Source organism: Parasteatoda tepidariorum, chromosome 10 (assembly GCF_043381705.1).
Source record: "Parasteatoda tepidariorum isolate YZ-2023 chromosome 10, CAS_Ptep_4.0, whole genome shotgun sequence".
NCBI classification, from domain to species: Eukaryota; Metazoa; Arthropoda; class Arachnida; order Araneae; family Theridiidae; genus Parasteatoda; species Parasteatoda tepidariorum.
Window position 1 is genome coordinate 22,371,718 of NC_092213.1, and position 24,820 is coordinate 22,396,537.

The window sequence follows — 24,820 nt, forward strand, 5'->3', positions numbered from 1 at the left end:
TCCAAATATGTAAAAAAAAATATATGTTTATTCAGAGAAAGTACGTTTTTGTGTCTGATTTCGTAACTTAATTAATAGTTAGCACTAATTAATTAGCATATTTGAGGTCACCCCCAGGAACCATTAAGATTGACACTTAGTTCGTGAAAATCCGATCATTAGAACAAAAGTTATTCAGGGTGATATCTTTTTTTTTTTGCTGACTGTACTTAAGCAATGGAAAGAATGTAAAAACAATGATTTATAATAGTGGTAATATTTAAATTGTCGGTCTCAGTTGAAATAGCACGATTTTGTTAAAATAAAAAGCACTTTCAAGAAAAGTTTATTAAAATTAATAAATAATTAGTTTTATTGATCCCTTTATTTTACTTAAATGACAAAAACTAGATTATAATTGTGATCTATAATGAATCACTAATTCATAAAAGACACTTTTGTATAATGGAATTTTCCTAACTTACAGCCCACACACAAGTTTCGCTTTATAAAAATAGATTGTATACGAAAAATCAAACTAACAAAGCTCTTGATCAAAAAAAAAAACATTATTTAAATATGAAGAGAAATTCTTACTTGCAATGCATGCAAAGAATATCAGATTGTAAGCGACCAGTATATATTTTATGGATAATACATTGGCAAGAGCTATCATCTTCTTTCGGATCTAAATAAAAATAAATAAATAAAACTTTTGCTTAAAAAGCTACATTTGAAACAAAATTTATTCTTGAATTAAAAATAATTTGGTAATAAATATTTTGATATAAGATATTAACACACATTAATCCTTTCACAGTATACTCTGACAGATAGCAATAGCATTTTAACCTGTGAGTAATTTTATATAAACCAGTTTCACATTACTGAATAAATTAGAAAAGTATAAATGAGAAATATTATCACAAATTTGACCATTTAAAAAAGCACAAGTACAATAATACAAAGTATTTATAAGTTGTATGAGATAATAAATATTCTGAAATTTATTTTTAAATTATTCCTACACAGAATTAATAATTAAAAACTAAATTTTTTTTATCAAAATTAAAACAATATAGATGACAGAAATGTGTTCAATTCTATAGATTGTACAAGGAAGAAATTTGCTAAATAAAAAAAATTTTAAAGCAATAAAATTACATTTTATTTCAAATGAAATGAAAATCTTGATTGCTTGAAAATGGGCTATTCTGCTATAAAAAATATTAGAGGCATAAATTATGTATAAAAATATTACATTAAAACTTTACATAAAAGACAAAATCATCAGAAAATAAGAATTTGTTTTAAGCTTTAAAACCTTACTTATAAAAACAAATATCTTAACCGAAATACAAAAATATGATAACAATTGCAGAGCTAAGTGAATAAAACTTCAAAGTGACAATCAAAAGGTCTAAGTACCTTGAGTAAAATAGCTTTGACCAATACAGCATAGCAGTGTCTTTAGAAAATGATTTAAAAGTGATTCCCAAGAAGACAATACTGTTTTTGAGCACTGGTTATTTTCTTTTCCGAATTATGACTGAACATACTCAATTTGTTGCATCAGTTGAGGTTTAAATTCTGATTACAAAAATTATGCTATCCTTTTATTTCATGTCAACAAGCTTGCAAAAAGCAAAATCTATAAAGCCCTAACACTAGCTATTCATAACATAGCATTCAAATTCCTATTACCGATTAATTTAATTTTCTGATAAAAGAGACGTTTTCAAAGGTCATTTGTAGCCTAATGCAGTTGGAACCTTCTTCTGCAGCAAAAACACTTAATGAAATGAATAATGCTACATAGTTAAAAAAATACTAAAATATCAAATACTAGATTAAATTTAAGAAGGAAAAATAACTAAACAGTAAAAATTTATAAATTTCAAAATTACCAAATCATGTTCTATTATAATAGCTTTATGTGACAATACCTAAAGCATAAATAGAAGGTTCATTTAAAAAAAGACTAATAAAAGGAACTTACTTTTTGAATGCTCGTGTAGGACGTCAAGCATTGTTATAAAAAATTCGTGGGCATCTTGTGGATCATAGCCATCTAAGTGCTTGGCATGCTTCCAAATTATGTAAACTAGTTTGTATGGAATGTGTGGTACTTGCTGGCCTGAGTAAAACTGAGGGAAGAGGAAAAAATTTAAATAATTTATAGCTTATAACGTTTTAAATATAATCGATTTTCTTGTGGACATAGTTAAAAAAAAAACTCAACCAAAATATTAATCTAATTTATTAGGAGGGTTATTTTTAAAGTAAGGACCGTTTGAAACAGGGTTCCCACTCAATTTTACAAAAAAATTCCCTGATTTTTCAAGGTATACCAGGTAAATTTAAATGAAAATTGAGACCATATTTTCATCAGAATACTGTGATTCGTTTATTTGTAATGTGGTATATTAGATTTTCTGTGTGTAAAAAAATATTATTAATGGAGGAAGGGAATATTTCAGTTTGACTATAATGTGAAATGTTTACAACAAATAATTGTAATAGATGTTAGAATTATTTAACTCGTATTTCAATAACTGATTACTGTTACTAACAATTTTAAGACTGGTTATTTTTGGAGTTAAAATAAGATTCCCTGACAATTCCAGGTTTTCCCTGACCTGTGGGAACCCTGTTAAAGATAAAAACCCAACTAAAGAAATTTTTCAAGGAGCAAATTTATTTTCAGATTCTACAGACGTTTCTCGTTTTCTCCAGCATAGTTGCTAAGTTTGTACTCCGTTAATGAAGAATTCATGGCCGTTTTCACGTATTCGTCACTGTTGCAGTGATTGCTATTAAATTGATGTTTGAAATAATGGAAAAGATGAAAAACCACTCAGCGCAAGGTCTGGGCTGTAGAAAGAGTGGTCCAAAACTTCCCAACCAAAAGAGTCCAATAAAGCTGGGATCTGAGATGCAGAGAGTCATTTTCATAAAGTAGCAAAATTCGCAGCATGGCATGGAATTTTGCTACTTCACAAATCCACCAGTGAATGCATGCAACAGACAGGTTTTTGATGACTAAAAACGTGTCATTATTAATAATTAGCCCTATAATGACTTATTTTATTAAAAAAAAGCAGTTTAAACTGAGGGGGAAAAAACATCACTAGTAGAGCAAATGGATTTCAGATTCACGATTCAAGAATCATTTTTTGTATTATAGATTTCAAATAGATCTTTTAGCCATGGCAATCAAGTAATTTTTGTGGAAGGCATTTCATTATGGAACAATTCTTTTGAAATTTTTGGCATCCTACATCCATTTACAAATAAAAACAAATTAAATACATACTTCTTGAAATAACGCAGACATTTCACAAGCTAAGCAAGTTTGTCGATCACAATTAAATTGGCATGTGTAGATGTTGTGTTTATCAGATAGGAAATAATTTCTTAACAGAGGGTTGTGTGTTAGTACTTGAACTATACAATTCATATAGCATGTCTGGCCTAAATTGACAAGTCCTCTTAAGCCTGCAAGAAAAAAAAATAATTCTAAATATTATAAAACTAAATCACATTAGCATCACTCATAAAATAACATTTGTATCAGTGTAATTCTATTTTTCAATAAGGTACAAAAGTATTTCAAAACAGTAAGAACCTACTTTTCAACCAAGGAAAGGTAGAGTTTGCTTTTTAATTGATTTTTTACATTAAGTATATAGTTATCAAAATTTTATATCATTAACTAAAATCAAATAACAAAATTCCATTTAACTTTTATTCAATAGAATTCAATTTTTTTATTTAATGTTTACAATTTACTCTTTCTCTTTTTTAAATTAAAAATAATATATAAATATATATATATAAATATATTATAACTATATATCTATATAAACAGTAGTCTCTTGATTAACTGGGATGGTCGGGTAATGCTTTGTTCCATCTAGTCGAATAACCCATATAATACAATTTATGTAAATTTTGATGAAAAAAATTATAGAAAAAGTAAAACTATAATACAATAAAAAAAATTAGTTACGGAAAAAATAAAAGATGTGGGAACGATGAATCTAGGTTCTACTATATATATATACAGTAAAACCTCTGTTAAGCGGACATTCTAGGGACCGAAAAAATTGTCCGTTTAGGAGAGTTGTCCGCTTACAGGAAGGGTACCCTAATAATGAAGTTTAACACAGTTAATTGTTTTTAGAATATTTTCAAAGAAGTAGAAATAATTAAATAATTTACAATATCTATCTGCAAGGATATTTATTTAAACATTAAGAAAGATAAAATAGAATATATAAAGAAGTTTGATAGAAATACATAATTCTAGATGTAGCTACAGATAAATGAATATAATTTTCCTATCAACAGATCACTCAAGTCAGACATATGATACCGAATGGGAGCTTTCAGTCCTTAGTCGGTTTCAATTATTAGGTTTAAATCCCCTTACACCAACCTATCATTTGATAGGGAACATGATTAATACCTTCTTGAAAGTTAAACTCCCATGATTCACAGTTTAGTAATGAGGACCTATGGAGTTGATTATTCACAATTGATCAGCTATCAAGTGTCTGAATAAGTGTGTCATTTATATGAACACATCAAAGACTATATTTCTGTTCTCTTTTTTACTCCAGCTGTGTCAAATACAGCCTTCAAATAGATAAGAATATTAAAGAAATTTTCAATGGGGATGAAGCATTGAGAGCATTTAAGATGTCATTTCAACTCCAAGGGTCTCATAACCTGTGTGGTCCAGATGAAAAGATCAAAATATGCCGCTGCCCGAATTATTTCAGGAGAGTAGTATTCTTTTCTCTACTTTCTTTACAAGGATAAGGCAAGGTGACAGGAGAAAGATTGATTCTTTAGTAGTAAAATAACTATAATTTAACTATATTTTTAGTTATGGATAAGGCAAAAAATAAACCTGTTTTAAAAAAGGCAAAAAGTTTTATTTTTCCCCTTGCAATTTAAAGCAGAAATAGTTTTTTTTTTTTTTTAAATTTAGAAAAAGTAGTGTCCGGTTTGAAGAGGTAGAAAATAATGTTTCAGGGCCAAAATGACTGTCCGCGTCCGGTTAAGGGAGTGTCTGCTTTGAGGAGAATGTACATAATGGTTTATTCATAGAAGATTACCAGGGAATTAAAAATATGTCCGTATTGAGAGGCGTCCGTTTTGCAGGAGTGTCCATAACAGGAGGCTTCACTGCGTGTGTGTATATATATATATATATATATGCATTTGAACATTTATGATGTTTCTTAAATAATAATAATAAAAATAAAATCAATCCACAAAATTGAACAATAAGAAAAAACATGTACTTTTCTCTGTCATAACAAACCCCTAAATTATAATTTCTCAATTCTCTATTAGTATACGAACAATAGCTACAATGAAAAACGTTAACAGAAAAGCAGTGCTATCATGCGAACTACAAAATTTTCAGTCAAACCAAAGTGGGAATTCAGAAGAATCCATCAAAGTTATGTTCTGTAGAAGCAACACAACTTATGAGAAAGAATTTTAAAAAAAAAACTACAGAAAAATAACTTTACCTAGAAACTTGCTGCGAACAATTCTCCCACTTTCACATGCATTAATCAAAGTTGTATCACTTTCTCCAGGTTGCCACAAACCTACAAGGATAGAAGTCTGTTAATTTATTTACAAAATTGTAAATGATATTGGCAACATTGAGTAACACAGTGTTTGATGAAACTATAATAGTAATTAGAAATCAGTGAACTACTGATTTGAAATAGGCCACATTGAATGATGCACTGTGTTTGATGAAACTCTATTGGTAATGTAAATTAGTGAGCTACTGATTTACAATTACCATTTTAACTGATTTGTAATTATCATTTCAGTTGATTTTCTATGGCTGTTTCAGTTTATATGCAATTAGCATACTACGAATCAATCTAGAATTGAGTTTTTATTTTATTATAATGTATGTTACTATACTAGAGTACTTAGTTTTAATAATTAATAAAGAATAAATATGTTTTATAACTAATAATAATGTTTTAATAATTAATAATAGCATAATGAATGAACGTAGAGTAATTACTTAAAATAACAATATAATTTACAAAAATAAATTGTGAAGTAGATAATAAATGTCAAACTTTATTTTTCAAAATTTAATGTAGGGGACACAATAAATTTCTCAACAAGGCTAATATCATTCGCAAGCAAAAATTTGAAGCACTCTAGTTACATAACATGTAGAATAATTAATATATTCATGTAGCATAATTAGTTTATAATATTATAATTAAAAGTAATAAGTAGTTAATATTAATGGTAGTTCTTTATTTACACCACACTGCACAATGAGCTATTGGCGACAATCTGAGAATTATACTTCAGGATGATCTGAAAATATGCCATCAAAATTTTGATCCTACACATAGAGAATGACTTCCCTACTTTGGTAGCCTGATGACATGCAAGCAAAGTCGAGTACTTTATGGTAGAACAGTTTAATGAGGATCGATACCTCACACCCTCAGTCTGCTCTAAAACTGGTCAAAATGGTACCTTATCCCCTCACTTTGGAGATCTACTGGGATCTGTCTTGTGATCAATCCACTGCAGGACTAATTTAGTTAATAAACAATACACCTTACTTTTAAAAATTTAATAGAAAGAAAACAATAAATATCATAATATGGTAAATATTTTTATAACATTCACGAATAAAATTTTGAAACCCTCTATTTGTATTTAAATATCAATCAAACTAAAACAGTTTTATGATAAGTTACTAAACAGAATTGTAGTTTTGGTAAATAATAATGTCATATAATGTGAAAGATTAGCATAAAATAAATAAATGGTTATTAAAAATTTATAACAGAGTATTATAATTGCACCAAAATAAACTACACAATTTATTTATAGGAAATTTTGAACATATTTTTGTAGAATACATTAGAAAAAAATAAGGAATTTTAAAACAGTATTTAAAGGCCATTTTAAGCATTTAAATGATTACTAGAAGTAAATTTTCATAAATTATAATTATAAAATTTCTTCTTTTACAAAGAAATCTCCCAACAACATTCCTTTGTTGGACTGTATTTACCTATGCGATTAGTGTTAAGAGGTGGCAGTTATTCTTAGTTATCAATGACTTGATTGTTCAAAAATAAAAAAAAATACTAATCAGTACATTTAATTCATTGATACTGATCTAATAATGTTCACATTTTGTTTTTACAAGTTATTAAATTGCATTTTTCATTTTAATCTTTCCACTTGGTTTTTTTCTTACTAACGTCTTCATTAATTTCGATTTTATATTTGAGTGTAAAGAATTTCGGTTCGAGATTATCACTCCTATTTAAATCAGTAACATTTTCTTTATGGCATCTGTACCAGTATCAAGAACTAAAAAAAACTAAAATCCAACAGCAAAGATTTGTTCTTTGTGCTTGCAAGAGCAGAAATGCCAATTGCCTTGGATTTGACAAATATTTTAAAAAATGGACTGAAAACTAAAATTTGTTGATTTTTGACTAATTTTGCCAACTTTTTAAAAGGGTCAGCTCAACATAACTGTAAAAAAGTGGTATATCACATAAGGCTTTAAATTATTTAGTAGTAGCGGTGAGTAAATCGAATAATATCGATTTACTATAAATCGAATTTACTGAACAAGAATTACACATTAAAAGACTACCACTCAAAATTATTTTGCTGCTGTCTGAAGCAAGTTGGCATCTATGCACAAGTAATTTCTTCGTATTTCATGAAATGAAAGCCGAGCAATGACACATAATTTACCACCTATTGTGAACGCTAGAGCAAGATTCATGTAGATCATCATGAAAGATGCAGATTCTCTGTAGTAGACGGAATTGTGCTGTCCAATTGTATCTATGATTCATTTTTGCAAGAATGCTTAAAAATTGTTATTTTACAATGACTGGAATGTGCTCAGTAGCGATCAATTTAAATTATTGCAAATTAGTGACAAAAAATGTGAAAACAGTTAACTAAGGGAACCTTAAAACAAAATTGATGTTAGCAATGGGAGATCGTTATTCAGAGAGTGCTGTTTGGAGGTTGACCCTAATGTAAAGCCTATGGAAGATGTTTGGTTCTTTAAACATATGGCTTTTCCTCAGAGATTAATGATAGCCGTTAAAGGAGATTTAAATGTATCTTCCTAATTATAATGCATAAGCAAAAACATTTATTTACAGTGAATTAAGTCATTTAACTATAAATAAATGTTTGTATTAATTGATTTTTTAATTATGTCATTCAGGGAGGGTTTTTGGGAAGTTCACTCTAATATTAAGCCTATGAAAGATGTTAGGTTCTATAAACACATGGCTATTTCTAACATATTGTTACTGCTTAACAGTGGTCAGAGTAGGAGATTTAGCAATAACTTCATAATTATAATACATAAACAAAATATTTATTTATAATGAATTATGTCATTTAATTTTTAAAAACGAAGGGAAGATTTATTCTTGTTACCCTAGAATAAAGCCTAACTAATAGCCATTTTAAAATAAATCAAGCTCTTGAATAGTCAAAAAAACTAATAACAGTTCAAAGATATGAAATTTATCAATATTACTTTATTTTAGAAAGATAAAAAGTTTAAAAGCCAGTGAAAAACAATAAATAATGTAACAAAACAAATTACCAGAATATCTCTTAGACAAATTAAGTTCTATGTCATACATGTAATCTTTGCAACTGAAGCAGTAGACATTGCCAAATGTGACATCAATAGCTGAAAAGAAGAAAATTTAATGTGAACAATTTAAGTGAGAAACAATTTAAAAAAGAAAACAACTTTAAAAGTATATTAACAAGTCAATGTGAAAAATATTTTTTTTGAAAAAAGTTCTATCATGCAGAATTGTTTTAAAATAAAAATAATTACACTAATACATAACATAAAACATCATATAAAACTGAAAACTCAAATTCAACCTTCCGATATGACTATGTTAAAAAAAAAAAAAAAATCATAAGCCTTGGCAAACTGTTTTTTCAGGTAACAATAAACTGTAGGAAAAAAATAAAAATATTGTTTTAAATCAAATAGATATTTTACAATTTTACCAACAGTTAACAAAATTTTCAAATATTTTAAGAATTTATAAATAAAGCTATGTGATTTCAGAAAAACAACACACATAACTTTTATCATCAGTTTAATTAATGATATAAAAATAATTTAGTTTTTCATACTTGAAAATCAATTAAAAATCTCAGGGGTGATTGTGAGTCCAACTCAAAAATCCTGAAAATTTATTGAGTAAAATCATTAATGAAGCATTTCAAACAATTAATGTCTTTATAATTTAAAATTATTGATCTTTTCAAAACCTGAAATTCTAAGTAAATTATATGTAGTATAATTTAAATCAATAATTATGTATAAGTTTACTTTTATCTCTAATCACATTTATTTCTCTACCAGAAAAAATATTTATTAATGAAAGAGATGTTAAATGAAATATACAAGAATTTTTACACATAAATGTGATTGTTGATTTCTTGAAACTTCTGGATCTTGGATTTCCGGAAACTTTCGGACCGCAATTAGTGAAAAATCCAAAAATCTGGATTTTTTTCCAGAGCACAACTATTTCCGAAATCAATAAAACTTATATGGTACATTAGTGCGAGTGAAGTTTTTTTTTTATATAAATTATCAATTAATTACACAATAACAACAACAAATAAATATTAAATTAAAATATCTCCCTTAAATTTCAATACATTTAAACCAGATTTCTAATTTCTAATAAATGTTAGATAATAATTGAAAATAAAATTTAGATTAAGTGGAATGTCATATGAATATATTATTTCAACAGTGGGCTAACTCAATTTGAGACACAAAGCCATTAAGTTTTCTTATTTTATCTTATTTGTGGTGCCATCTGGCAACAGAAATAAGTTCAAAGTGTTCTTGTTTTAAGAAATGATAAGAATGACAAGTCTAGGCGAAAATGAAGCTAAATTTTATATATTTTTTAATAAATGGAATGATGTAGCTCTCTAATCACTAAGATTTCCTGGCACTTTTTGGTTAGCCAAATGCAAGGAAATTCAACTATTTTTTTAAATTTCTTTAACTTTTTTTTTGACATGTTATTCAATATTTTTGTGAATGTCTATTTTTAATAGTCTTTAAAAATATAAATAAAATTTTAAAAGAAGCAAACAAGTTTTAAACAAAATTGGAGGTCAAAATTTTTCGACAACTTTTTGCTTGTGCCCAGCTAATCAAAAAGCACCGGTTTTCTTATAATACAATTAAATCGAATTTGTATTAAATATAGATGTTACACCTCTAAAATGTAGAAATCGCTTATTCAAGAGATTATCTATCTAAAATGCTGATTAACAAAGGTGATTTGTTGTTTCATTTGCCAAATTAATTAGATAATCTACTCATTAACTACTAAGCACTTACTAAAGAAAATAAAGCTTTGTTTTATGTACACTTAAATTAACATCATGTTACTTATTTATTTTTCACTATCTAAAAAATCTAATTACTACCAAACAATCAATGAAATAGTTGATAGACTCAATCACTTTATAAAAAAAAAAAGATAATACCTAGAATCACATAGTTTAAAATATTATTTCAATTAAAGAAATTAACATAATGACATTTATTTTTAATATTTAAAAAATCAACTTAAAATAACCATCAAATTAGTTAACAGACTAAGAGAGACAAACTTTTTAACTTTAATGAGACATTTGTTAGACATTAATGAGCAATTTACCTAGGTAAAATGTAGAAAACTCTTGCTTCCGCACTTTAACGGATCACCCAAATTAATCTGCAGACTAGTTAAGTAATAAGCTTTCTAGCTTTAATGGGGACATAAGCACAGTGAAATTAAAAATCAATGAGATTAGAAGTCTTGTATTATGTACAATTTAATAGTAAAGATGAATTTGCAAAATTCATCCAACATTGTCTACTAGGTTAAACAAAGTTTCTCATTAATTTATGAGTTTTCACATGTTATATAAGATTATATTTACTAAGCATTCCCCAAAAACTAATATTTTAGGATCAATAATGAAAACTTACCAATTGAATGTTTATTAAGATCAGCATGTGCTTGGATATGTTCTCTGTCAAAACAACCAACAAACGAGCATTCTAGACAAGCATGAAGTCGATGAGATCTAGTTTTACAGATATGGCAGAAACATTCCCTTATCTAAAAGAAAAATTAAGCGATAAAATAAGGCAAAAAATAAGAACCTAATGCATATGAAAAAAATCTTGCAATAATTTTAGGTTTAGATAACATTAAAAGCAGTTAAAAAGAACAAATTTAAATACTAATAAGAAACTTTTTTTAAAAACGACAAATAAATTTTATGAATGGTGTTTTCAATATGAATGAAACAAAAACAAATCTTGAGCTCTTTATCCAACGACTTCTGATTAGAAAGTGAGGTGAAAACCAATATTTTCAAACAGATTTTGTTTTTAATAAAAGAAAAATCTACTAGAATTTCCAAGCTCAATTCTACTGCATTTCATAACATATTAATGATATTGAGTGAGTTTGAAGTGAAAATTTGTTTCAGTTATGCATATCGTTAAAAAAAGGCTACATGGTTGCCATGTTTAGAAAGAACTCGCTATTTGGCCGCCCTGATTAGGCTTATTTTGACTTGTTTATAACTATTTGTTCTTGTTGCAAGCAATACACCGTGAAAAAGTTAGTGTTAGTATTTAATTAGAGTAGTGAGACAAAATTCATTTTGCGAATTATTTAGATTTAAATCTCAAAGTTAGTACATTGTTGACAAGGTAATAAATGTTTGATTACGATTTTTAATCCACCACTAATTAAAAGTTTTATTATCTCTCAAACCACATGTTTACTATTTTTTCATCATTTTATTTTATCATTATGTAGCGAGTACTGTTTTCACTTTTTACAGTCTTTTTATTAATTACTCTGTTCACTGTTAACATGAAGTCAAATAACTTAAATACATAGGATACAGTAACTGGGAAATTTGCACGATAAAGAGCCTGCAGCACTCCCTAGTATAGAAAACACCATCTATAAAGAAATCGTACATTGAAAAAAAAGAGGAGAAATAGCACAGCTTAATAAAAATTTTGGTTGTTGTATAAATTATATTGATTGTCAATTCATTTCACAAAATTTGCAAAAAAAAAAAACAAAAAAAGAAGTTCTTGGTGAAAAGATCTTTCAATTTTACCTAACACAGAAATACCGGATTCTTGGGTAAAAAAGCAAGTTGCTCTGATCCCAAACGTAGCATCACAGTAAAGGATTAAATAACTAATGAACAATCCTGTATAGTCCAGATGCATTTCTGTAGACTATAAAAAACAAATATAAATCAAATCAAATGAAAAATCACTTAAAAGACTTGTTCCCAGAGCAACAGGATTAACTTATGATCTATCATTAACGGTATATGAAGTCAGCATGATGGCAATAACCATTTTGTATCAATCAATTAGCAAATAGTGATTTGATAATCAGATCAAAAATTAAATATAAAATATGACTGATTTAAGTTCCATCTCCACTTACTAAATAAAATCAGCATATTCAGAACAATTCAGCTTGAAATAGTTATTTTAAAATAAATAATTAATTTACAAATGATAACCACGCTCTCAAAGTGCAAAGGTTGACCTTGGTGTAACAAAATAAACTTATTTGCCTTCTACTACATAAAATATATAAAATCAGCATCATTTTATAAAAATAGATTTAGACGAAACTTGATAATTAGGTTTTTAAAGTGGAACAGTTTGACTATGAACTATCATAGGACTAAATTTGATCTTTGTATCATTAAGAATCTTTCAAATTATAACTAGGATCAGAACAATTTTAAATTAATTAAGGAATAGAAATTTGATAAGCAAGTTACAGTCTTCCAGTGTACTCACTTTTAATACAGCATAATGAATCAATGTGCAAATTACAAATTAATTACATATTTTGTGACAATATTAAGAGCGTCAGTATTACTTTCTGAAAATTTAACATCATATCTATCCTTTACCTTATAGGGTATGTCAATTTAGAACAAGAAATAAAACAGTTTTCAAGTTATTTACATTGCAACCTACAATGTATACAGGCATGAGATTCATTCAGCATACAAGTAACGTTTATTAAATTTTCCTAAGTTTTTCAAATTTTTTTTTTAATGCCCTAAATTTAAAACCAATAGTGTATTTAAAAGCATAAAAATTATTTGGAAAAAAATTACAGACAGTATAAGAAGACAAGCTTCTAAAGTAATACAGTAACTTATTAAATTAAACAAAGATAATGCAGTAGAAAAAAGTTTGGAAAAGCAACACCTTATTTAAATTTTTTAGAATACTCGATACAATGAGCAGTTTTAGTTTCATTAAAATTATAGAGAATTCTTCCGCACTAAGAGAAAATTGGAATGTGATAATAGTCGTTAATTTGGTATTACAAAAACAAAATGCAATCATTTTTCTGAGGAGTTACAAATTTATAATGAAGTAAATAAGAAACTTAGTCTTTATAGGGCAAATATCTTGATAGGAAGTGAAACTGAAAAAGAATTTTAGTTCAAAACATCTAAAATTTATGTAAAGATAGCCTTAAATAATTATTAAAATGTCGTTAAGATTTGCATAAATTAAATAAAGTATCTGTTAACAAGTTTCAACATCATAGGAAGGTTAATTAGGTCAGAAAATGAAAAAATTAAACTAATAAGTACAAAAAAATAATCAAAAATAAGATAATTAACTTGAAATGCCAAACATAATCATTAAAGGAATCACTTATTTTTAGGATTAAATTTTAATTTACTGGTAATAGATAAACTGTCTGTAGTAGTTCAATTGTTTATGACAAACCCGATTATATTTGAAGACATCAATTAAATAGTTTAAGAACTATTTTCTCATGAATAAAAAACTAAATGTTTCAAAATAATTCACAAGAAATTTTAAAAATCTCTTGCACTTCATAACAACGCAATTACTAAAAAAAACTGAAAAATGAAGTAAATTAATCCTTTATTTACGTTTTACACCTAAAAAATAAAACTTTATTAATCTATATGTCATTGTAAGATACTAAAATGTCTTTTTTACTGTTTTTCATACAGACATGAGGAAATTAATATCTATCAAAGGCTGTTCAGTGGTGAACATTTAATGTTGTTCACAGTCTAAAAAAATTCAGATGTAAGCTAATATAAAATAAATTTTTATTAAGTCATTTTTTCAACATTAGTCGATTCAAAAGGTAAATATAATATACCTTTTGAGTACGCGCACTTTGTTTTATACAAGTAATATAGTTTGCATGAATTTTAGAATAAACATCTATTCCTTTTAACTTTTTATAATCTGCTATATGGGTACAACACAATTTACTCATAGTTTATGCCAAGTCATTAAGCCACAATGAATATTTTGTAGCTTATTTATTTTCTTTTATTTTTCACGATGTTTACCAATCTACCTTGGTAACCATCTGCCCGGTGAAAGCTTCGCTTTTGTGTTGTGTTCATTTGACGTATGAAAAGTTGGAGTCAAAGTTCATAAATAAGATATGAGGAAAAAGTACTGGAGTCAAGAGTATTTCCTTTTATTTTGGATCATTATTGACAAATAGCTCTCAGAAATCGTACAATCAACCAATCAATTAGTTGTAGTTTCGGAATTCAATTACATTATGAATTAAAATATGGATCGTACACTTTTTATTGATAATCTGACGTTAGGAATAGTGAAATATTTTGGTAATATTTGTATTATTTAAAAAAGAATTACAAAAAACTTCAATAGTTTTTAAATATTTTTTGATTTAATATGAGTTTTTTCTTATCCTGCTTTATATCTTGAAGATTTTCACTTTTACACAAACGTACTTCATGAAATATTAAAAATTTGTTGTTCTTTATTTAATAAAAAAACAGAAGAAAACTGTCATATCATCTATTATAAGGGACAATTTTTCAAAAGAGATCTTTACAGTGGAGTATAAAACTGATTTAACGTCCTTTTGTTTACTACGGAGCAGTTTTAAAGAAGGGACAGGTCCCCCACAAACTGTGATTCTAGTTACGTTTTTTTTTTTTAAATTTTTACTCTTACTAATCTTGTTAAAAAAAATATGCGTGAAAGAGAATAAGATAAAATATTAAAAGAAAAATTGGCTCAACAATTTGCATTTATTTTATCAGTATCATTGATCATGATGTGCTACTATAAAACTACACCGAAGAGAAACTTTTCCTTAATTACTATAATACTTTTTAGCTCTTACAAAATTATATTTTCATTTAATATAGTCTTATAATTCTAAAGAAAAAGAAGTTTTTTGTTAATTTCGTGTTTGCTTTTAATAAATTTTAGTGGATTTATAATTATTATGTGATGCTAAGGAATTAAATTTTTAAGAATTAGTTTTAATTTCTCAAAACTTTTATGTCCACATCTTATTTGGGGAAAATGACCTATATTTAATGATTTTTTATGTACCCCTCCCCCCTTTATTATTTTTAAATAATTGTAAAATATTAAGGAAGTTTGTAAGTTGCCCTTTTTTATTGGAAATCATAATTTGATTTCTAAGTAGCAATATTAGATTTGAAATTTTCATTTCCGTTATAAATTTGGAAAGTTACTAGATTATAATATTGATATTTGTAAGTTACTTTTTTTACGGAAAAATATAATTTGGTTTCTCAGTAGTACTATCAGATATGAAATTTTACTTTCCAATATTCATTTGAAAAGTTACAAAACGTTAGTTTTTCCCAAAGTACTTTGTGAAAATACTAAAATACCATACACTATTATGGCTATTTTCCTTTGGAGTATTTTTTATTATTAATGTTGATAAAGTACTTTAAAAATCATTTTAACTATTTATTTCCTAATTAGTACTTTAATTTTTCAAAACTAAATAAGGCATAAAATAGTTTTAAAATAAATTTTTAAATTATGTTAAATAGTGACGAAAACCTTGGACAAATATGTATTTTAAAAATTGGGGAAGGTCGAAGTTCTATTAATAATAATTTAATTAATAACTCATCAAATTGTGAATGTTCAATTATACAGCAATCATCTTTAAATTAATGTTGTGTCAAATTCTTACTTGCAAAAAAACTCCAATTTAATAATTTTATTTGCAAATAGAGAGTTAAAAATGAATGTCTTATAAATTTATTTTAGAAAGTTTCCGTATAATTTTGAAAATGTACTGAGTAAATAACCGAGAGTTTAAATTATATATTTATGCATTAAATTATTCATTTTTTGAGAAATTATTTTTTAAAAAAAACAAAAAAAAAAAAGATATTTTTCTATTTTTTCGAAATGTCATAAAAAAAAATTTTTCAAATATATTTCAAAAATAATTTCATGGTTTAATAAAGGGTAAGCTTAAAGATTTAATTTTCTATTCACTAATATTTAATTCACCTTCAGCAAGTTAAGAAAAAAAAATGCCAAGCAAAATTTTGATATTACTAAAAAAATGTAAGGATATTTTACTTTCATGAAAATTGTGTTTTGAAATAATTTGTTTGTAAGAAGACTTTGAGTTTCTGAGTAATATTAATTTTTGTACGGAATCAGTCTCTTAAACCAATTGGACAAAATGAAATAAGTTTAAACAATGTAGGAAGGGTGCATTGTATAGAAAAGTTCTGAAAATAAAGAACTTCAATAAAAACAAATAGTTAAGAACTAAGTTTATTTATTTATTTTTTTAATGTTAACCCGAAAATTTATAGCAAACTATTTCCTGCAAAGCATCTCTAAAGGCCTTGAATCAATTTTACAGATGAAGACTCAACCTCTCAAAAAATGATGTTACCATAAGCTTTTTTCTTTGTTAATATATTTTAGCTTTATTATAAATGAATATTAGGTTAGTTTTAAAATTTTGTAATTAAATAATTTTTTTTTAAGACTTCAAATTTTTTTTAAAAAAAGGTTCCTAAAAACAGTCCTGTTGTACTAAATATTATTAGTAGTTTAGATTGAATTATTCGTAAAATTTTTGTGCAAGGTATAATTTTTTTGCTGAGTCTCCCAAATATAATGTAACATTATTTTAATTAGGTATGAAAAACCCATTTACAAATATTGTTAGTGTTGTAAATTGTTAGCTTTTACTTGATAGTAAGAAACATAAAATCATGTTTTTGTTATGATAAAATTATGTATTTCACTTTGTTTTAAATAAAAATTGCTGAGAATAGGTTAATTATGCCATATATATTACCTAAAGAAATATGAAATTAAGAAAATTGTTGGTTTAATTATAGTCTGGGAAAGAATTACTATATCAAGAATTAGTATTACTATTTATACTTCAAAAACATTTTCTGTTAATTGCTTTCTTCTTTCTTTTTTTCACAGTTTACTATAAATAGGAACTGGAAACTTTCCTTTAAGTCAAAAATTCTCAATTATTTAGAAAAGTGTTTTCGATAATTATAGATTTTATTATTATCCTATCAATTTTGGAGAGTTAAAATAATTTTCCCATAAATTTGAAGGTTTTTTATTTATTTTAAAGAAGGGCATGAATTAGGAGTCCCCATCATCCCGAACAATGCTTTGTAATAGATTATAATTGCATATAAAAAGCACCTTCCCCTTCATTGTTGGCCTGGAAGGTCATAAAGGTATTGCTATTCTGATCCGAACGGAAAGCAAACCTCAATTCTTCACAACGGTGACTTAGTGCAAAATTCCATTTAATATTTTCTGAAATATTTGTAATTTTTATTATGTTCTAATCTTCTTAGTTGTTCTGAAGGTTGTAATGTTATAAAATAATATAATTTCAGAGAAATTACCATGCGTAAAATCAACAGTTATATCAGAAAAAGCTCATGTTCAAGAAGCAGCTCTTACAGCATGGGAACAGGTACTAGTAAAAAGTTTCTTTTGCCATAAACGATTTATAACGTAGTAAGTTCATTAAAAAAATTGTTGTAATTTGCTTTTTTAATTTTGGCTGTTTAAATGGATTATTTCTAATTATAGAATTATATATTATTACATAAAATACTTATACATTCATTTTCATATTTTAAATACTTTTTTGCAGAAGAATGGCTGTACATTACCGCAAGATTTAAAAAACTTTTACCTAGCTACCGATGGTTTACAAATAAAATGGTTTTGGAAGCAAAGAGGTAACAAGTTTTAAAGCATGTCTTTGGCATTTTATTTTAATCTAAAAGATACAATAAAAATCTTAGTTTTTTATATCCTTTATTTAATGCTTTTAACTTACAAAATAATTCACTTAGTATACCAATCTTTCACTTTCAAAGCATACAAGAATCCTTTATTAATAACAATAATCAAAATTTGTACTTTACTTTTTTTTAATCTTAGTTAATGGAACAAAAATCTATTAAGTTGACACTGTAACTAAAAATTTATGAATATCTTTCTTTTTTAAAATAGTGTTATGTACCGTACAACAATACAATATTAAAATTTACAATTAGTAACCATTATTTTACTGTGTATGAAGAGTAAGTTTATCAATTATATAACTTTTATATAATTATGTTTATTAATTACAGGAGAAACTTTACCTTGTGGTGTTATAGAAATAGCGAGACTAAGTCACTTAAAAAGTATAGGACCAAAAAGGCAAAGTGCCAATTCAGAACTTCCAAGCCTTTTGGACATTGAAAGTGATTCTGACGGCGAGTAACATTTAATTCTAAATTAGTCATTTATCAAAATACAATTCATAGGCAAATAACATGACAATAAAAGACTAATATTATTTTTACAGCTTTTCTATTCAATGCCCATGGCAATTTGGATAGAGATTTCTTATGGGGGTCAAAGTTTACAATGATCATGCCCTGAGAGGCTTCCTTTTATTTAAATGAATATAAGTGCCACGATACTAAGAAGCCATGTCATCTATCTTTTTTCTTGAGTTTTTTCCTATTCTTCACATTCTCTTCTTTTGCATCAAACTTCTATCACCATTTGATTTTACCTTGATTGCATATTATCATAAATTAGTTACCTTGAATTTAGCATAACATGGCTACATGCTGCTCTTGTGTAATTAAATTCTACAATCTACCCAATATCCTTTAACCCAGTTTTGGAATTAAATTCTCACATTCTTGTGATACAGAGTGTTTTATCATGGTACTAACATAATTTTGTAAGCAATTACCTTTGACCCTAAGCCAATGCCTTTGTTTAGTGGGTCATGGATAACTTGAACTTTTTGCCACTCAACTTTATGATCAGTCCAAAATGATTTCTTATTTAAATTTGATATTAAATAAATAGTAATTATCTTTTTGGCATTTAGGATTTTTAATCAAAATTATTGCAGATTTAATTTTGGGCATGATTTAAAAAAAAAACTTAATTGTTCAATTTTATTTTATTTTATAACCGTCGTTAAACAGCCGACCCAATTTTGAGTTTATGGCTATCAATGTTCAATACCATAGCTTTGTAATTTTGAACCCAATTCAGAAGACAAGGGAACTCCAGGATCAAGTATTGAGAGAAATTTTGCCTTCATAGCGGATTTTTTGATGAAACTAACCTGCATTTGTGTTACTTGAAGAGGAAAACCTCCCACGATTAGTCTGATGGTAAGGGAACTCAAACCCATGATCCATCTACCACTGAGGATATTTTACGCCAGCACTGTGGTCGGGTGCAGAATTCGTATTGACAAGCCATCGCTGGGATTCAAACGCAGTTCACCTTATCAAGAGGGGGGTGCGCTATCCCCTGAGCCACCATAGCTCTTATTGTTCAATTGTTCTTTTTTTGGGTAGAAAAGATATTCATTTGTTCTATTTATTTACTGACATAAAATAAAGTATTCCCACAAAAGCCAGGGGTCTTGGAGGTTAAAGTTCCACAATTTTGAGACTAAGGACATGATTGCAGTAATGTGATCAGTATTATTCAAAGGCTACCTTACTTCCCAGACAATTGATACCCATCAATCTGAAGCTGGGTGGGCTTTGAAACCCAGTCATTTAGAATGAAAGCTCAGTGTCTTTAAGCCATTGTGGCTCTTATATACTTATATATTATGTTGTAATATGGTTTTAGTTAAGCCTGTCCAGCTGATTAAAGTCGATATTTTGTATTTATTAATTTGTCCTTCAATAGAATTATTATTTGCACAGTCTGGTAATTTTTTTTATATTGCCTCAATAAAGTTATGAAATAACCCAATATGAATATTTACCTTCTACTTGAAAGACTTCAATTTCTTTCTTTTTGGGGTTAATTTTTATTAAAAAAAAGTATCCTTTTATGTTAAAATTGTTTATTGGTGATAACAATACTTTAAATATCATTATATACTGAGTTTAAATATTTTATTAAGTTATGAAATTATTTTTTACAACAGTACATAAAACTGATTCAAGAAATAGAATTTTATCAAATAGTTGCATTATTCAACAGAGGGTGTAGCATTTTTAAAAAGTACTTAAGGGTGCTTATTTCCGATTTTTAAAAGCCCTTAAAGGTGCTTTTTTCATTGGGTGTTTTTAAAAAGTGCTTAAGTTTCCCTTTTCCATAATGAGATTTTTCCTTTACCATGTTGATTTTCGCTACGAGTTATGCAAAAAGACGCAGTTCACATTGTTCTATTCAACGTTTTAACAATTAATTCAACCCCAACCTATTTCGGCGTATTCTCAGTCAAAATTTCATGATTTTCGACAATTGTCAAAAACAATGCCAAAAGGTTTTTTTGTAACATGACAGTTAAAACAAGATAAAACGGTTAATTGTCAAAAACTTTCCAACCCTGCCTAATTATGATATTTTTAAGTGCTTAAAAACATTTTTTGAGAACTTGAAAAGTGCTTATTTTTTGTTGAATAATTTGGCTACACACCCTGGTCAAGTATACTTTAATGGTATTTTTGCTTAAATTTAATTACATCTGTATAAAATGTTTTTCCATATTTATTTCTCCCATGCTTGATAATTTAAATTAATACAAACTGATATTCTGTTGTTGCTATTTACAGATGTTTATGATGGACATTCAAAACCAAAATTCAGAGATGGATGTAAAATATTTGTAATTGATCATTGTCAAGGTATTGGGAAAGTCTGTTTAATTTATCCTAAGCGAAGAGGTGAGCTACATTAGATTGACTGCTCGTTATTTATTATAATGCATTATTTATTTTTAGATGATTTTCAATTAAACAATATTTTGGTTCTGTTTAAGCTATCTTACAAATTATATTTGCAAATATACATACATGCATTTTACAAAATATTTATAATGAAGTTAAATTAATTAAATATTCACAATTATTATTTAGTTAAAAATATAATAGTAGTGAATTAAAACATTACTTTTAGTTGCTTAATTCATAAAATAATATGTAATGATCAAAAGTATGGTAGAAGATAATGCTTATATTTAATGTTACTTTCTAACAAAACATGTAACAATGTTAAAAAATGGCAAATTAATTTTTTTAATAATTTCTTGGAAGAATGAAGGTAAACAAATATATTTGTAATCTATTAAATATTAGAAATAAAATATTAAATGATATTTTAAATTGAATTTGTATATTATATAAAAATAAATAGCATGTTCTTGTATTGTGCCACTAGTATGAAATTCTTTACTAATGGATTTCTAAATAAATAATTTATCTGTAAGTTATTTATTTAGATTTGAAACAAGTAAAAGTTAAAATTATTGCAAAACTAAAATTTCTACTTTAGATATAAAGCACCTAAGAATAAAAATTCGCCAGAAATATCGCCAAACTTTTTATAATTGCATCAAGATTTAATGGTATTTATTAATTTAGATCCAATAAATTCATTATTGTTAGTTTGAAATAGTTTCTTCCATTGTTCTGACAAAATTTCAAGAGTAGATTTTCTGTAAATGTAACTACCACAAACAAATTAATCCTTAGTGATAGTTTATTAATAATTAATTCTTCTATTATGAATTATTGTTTAACTTATAAAATTTGAGTGTTATTATTCTTCAAATGTATTAAAAATATTTGTTTAATTAGCAAGTTTTGTAAGTCATACATATAAATAATTAAGATATTAAATCACCTAATTTATGTGCTTCAAACATTAAGTTCAAGTTTTTTTCTGTACTATTTATTTTGTCATTACATTAACAAACACGTTTATATAAGTGTATATATAGAAATTTTTTCTTATTATTACTTAATAATATGCATACGTTCATGATTGAATCAAATTTGTTTCACGTTTTAATTGTTTATGCATTATAGAAAATAATATCTATTACTTTTTAGATTCTTCTGGTGATGGAAATTTACAACAGCCATCTATCTGGTTTTTGGATAGAGCACTTGATTTTCATTATCTCACTTCAGATTTTGCATCCTACTATAGATTAGCTTTAGCCCATTTAGGAATACCTCAATGGCAATTACTTTTTACTCCGTATGGACCACCAGTGAAAACTAGAGTAAGTTTTTAATAAGCCCTTTGAGATTGTAATCTAATTAATCACTATGCTGGGTATTCTAAAAATGACTGATGATTTAACAAAAATAATGGAGATAAGAATATCAGGTTTGCAGTGTTTTGCTCAGGAAAGCCGAATTGGTAACAAGTTTCACAATTAGTTACAAAGTTTGTAAACAGATGTCGCTGCTTAAAAAAGTCTAGAAAAATAATGTTTTAAAAATTACCACCATTTGCAGTAGTAATAAGGTGCAATCTAATGACAAAATTGGTAGAAATATTTCAGTTGGAATAGTACGGGGCTGATTGTGATCCGTATTTCCGAAATTTTCAATAACCGTGATCCGGAAGTTTCCGGAGATCGAAGGTTCAGACGTTTCAAAAAATCATTGATCACAAAAGTTTCTGGAAATCAAATTTTCAAAGGTGGAACTTAAAAACACAGTTTATTTAATTTGTTTGTAAGGGAGAGCCAGATAAGCTAATATTCTAGATTAATATTCATTTTTTATCAGTAAATAGTTATTATAATCATGAACTCAAGAAAATTACTTCTCCAGGTCATCATAGGTATGTGTAAATGGTATAGGTATGTGTAAAGTCTTAAATATATTTTAAGTAAACTAATTGAGAATTTTAAGTAAATATTGAGAAAAAGGAAAAAACCTTGTTTAAATTTTTTTCTGATTTAAACTTCTCTTTTTTTTTTTTTACTCAAGAAATTTTCCGGAATTTTAACTTGGGCTCACAATCACCCCTGCTAGTATGATATACAGAAAGAAACATTCTTTAGTTTTTCAAAAAAGCCATCTAGTAGACAAACATTCTAACTAATTTTGAAATTTGCTGAGAATAGGTTATTTAATTTTCGAGCAAAAACTAAGCGAGCTGAACATTTCGATTTTTTCCATTATTCTTTGTTTTTTTCAAATCTTTTGTCATTTTTTGGAAACACAGTACTGCTCGGCATTTAATAACTTAATTAAAAAATAATATTTACAGAATGGTAACTACTTCAGAGAATTTGAACCTGAAATTAATACAATATGAAAAAAATGAAACCACATTTATTAGCATTATATACTCAAAGATATTTTAACAATAAAGCATTTTGTAATTTAATTAAAATAGATAAATAGCTATACTATAATTTTAAAAAATCAATTTTATATTATAAATTGCTCAAAAAAATTTAAAATAAAAATAAATTACTAACATAATTCAAATAATTGTTACATAAAATGTGTATATTCATTGAAATCTTAAAAAAAAAAATTTTTTTTTAAATTAATGTGTATTTAATCCATTAATAATATAAAAGCTTGAAATTTCTTTAGACAAATTAATGGAAGTAATGTTTGCTTTTTTTATCATATCTAATTCAGCTGACAACTTTATATGATATTTTCTAAGATAATAATTTGAAAACAGAATAAAATTAGTAAATTTTTAGAAAAAAATGTTTCATTTCATAAATAATTTCTTACTTTTAGAATTTAATGAAACGTATCAAGTTAGTTTTTCTACAATGTAATTTATTAATTGACTTTAAAACTATTCAGAATCACTCATTTCTACCTAAACAAAGTTATTTGATTAATAAATCTTATGAAGTGCTAATTTTCATTAAATATAGTTTTACAATTTCATTTCCCAAAATTATTGTACATTTATTTATTTGCTTGCAGCTGCTATTGAATATGTTTGCTCCAGAACGACTTGTGCAAAAAATCCCAAATCCTTAATTTGTTTTGTGTTGTCATATTTCAAGATCTTTATTATATGACTGAAAAATTCAAAATGTATGTAAGGACAATGATGTATATAAATCTAAGAATACCATTTTGTGTAGATAGTATTCAAAAAGAAAAACATTGCTTAGTTTTAAAAAAAAGCAAAGTATGTAATAGTTATGATAAAAGAATAATTTTTTATTTCCTTGTTAACTAGACAGTCTGTGTGAATTTAATATTATATCCTTAATATATTCATATTAAAATTGATGTTAAAAATTGCTTTTGATGAATTCATATTAAAATTGATGACATGATTGATATCTTCTTTGTTAAACAAAAACTAATATTTTTCATTCATTCTTTTCTTATTTATTTGCATCATTTTGTTTACAATAAAAATTGTTTGCAATAATTTTTTATAAATTTGTGAAATTATAATTTAATACATTAAAGATATTATTTCAAAAAATTTGCTGGTATTTTAATTGGTAAATTATATTTGACTGTTGTTGATCTATTTTTTACACATATTTGTGTTATTGCTGATTAATTTGCAAAATTTTAAATTGATAAAATT

The 24,820-nt window shown here is 26.3% G+C and overlaps 2 protein-coding genes across 3 annotated transcripts in view; one reads left to right on the plus strand and one right to left on the minus strand.

Annotated features, from left to right (window-relative positions):
* LOC107439828 (ubiquitin carboxyl-terminal hydrolase 22) overlaps window positions 1-14,556 on the minus strand; it is a gene marked incomplete in the record, with an annotated part of 28,394 nt that extends 13,838 nt beyond the window's left edge. Inside the window, 7 exon segments of the mRNA XM_043046800.2 lie at window positions 577-667; window positions 1,979-2,126; window positions 3,296-3,477; window positions 5,529-5,609; window positions 8,645-8,734; window positions 11,069-11,201; window positions 14,295-14,556. Of these exon segments, the coding sequence (XP_042902734.1) occupies window positions 577-667; window positions 1,979-2,126; window positions 3,296-3,477; window positions 5,529-5,609; window positions 8,645-8,734; window positions 11,069-11,201; window positions 14,295-14,414 (845 nt within the window).
* Window positions 14,557-14,620: 64 nt separating this feature from the next.
* Window positions 14,621-24,559, plus strand: LOC107439829 (tubulin polyglutamylase complex subunit 2). Of its 2 annotated transcripts, XM_016052547.3 has the most exons (7): window positions 14,621-14,778; window positions 17,848-17,927; window positions 18,111-18,198; window positions 18,598-18,723; window positions 21,055-21,165; window positions 22,333-22,508; window positions 24,196-24,559. In XM_016052547.3, exons 1-7 carry the CDS (start codon window positions 14,724-14,726, stop codon window positions 24,250-24,252), a joined length of 693 nt encoding a protein of 230 aa, XP_015908033.1. In that variant the 5' UTR covers window positions 14,621-14,723; the 3' UTR covers window positions 24,253-24,559. The 2 variants fall into 2 exon arrangements, with proteins under 2 accessions (XP_015908033.1, XP_042902735.1); XM_043046801.2 differs by lacking the exon at window positions 18,598-18,723.
* The last annotated feature ends 261 nt before the right edge of the window (window positions 24,560-24,820 follow it).

What these genes read in the sequence shown, in the direction of transcription:
- LOC107439829 (XM_016052547.3), top strand. Translation starts at nt 14,724, where the DNA reads ATGGATCGTACACTTTTTATTGATAATCTGACGTTAGGAATAGTGAAA. An exon ending in AGGAATAGTGAAATATTTTG is followed by an intron (nt 14,779 to 17,847) that starts GTAATATTTGTA and finishes ATATAATTTCAG; the next exon opens with AGAAATTACCATGCGTAAAA. An exon ending in CTCTTACAGCATGGGAACAG is followed by an intron (nt 17,928 to 18,110) that starts GTACTAGTAAAA and finishes ACTTTTTTGCAG; the next exon opens with AAGAATGGCTGTACATTACC.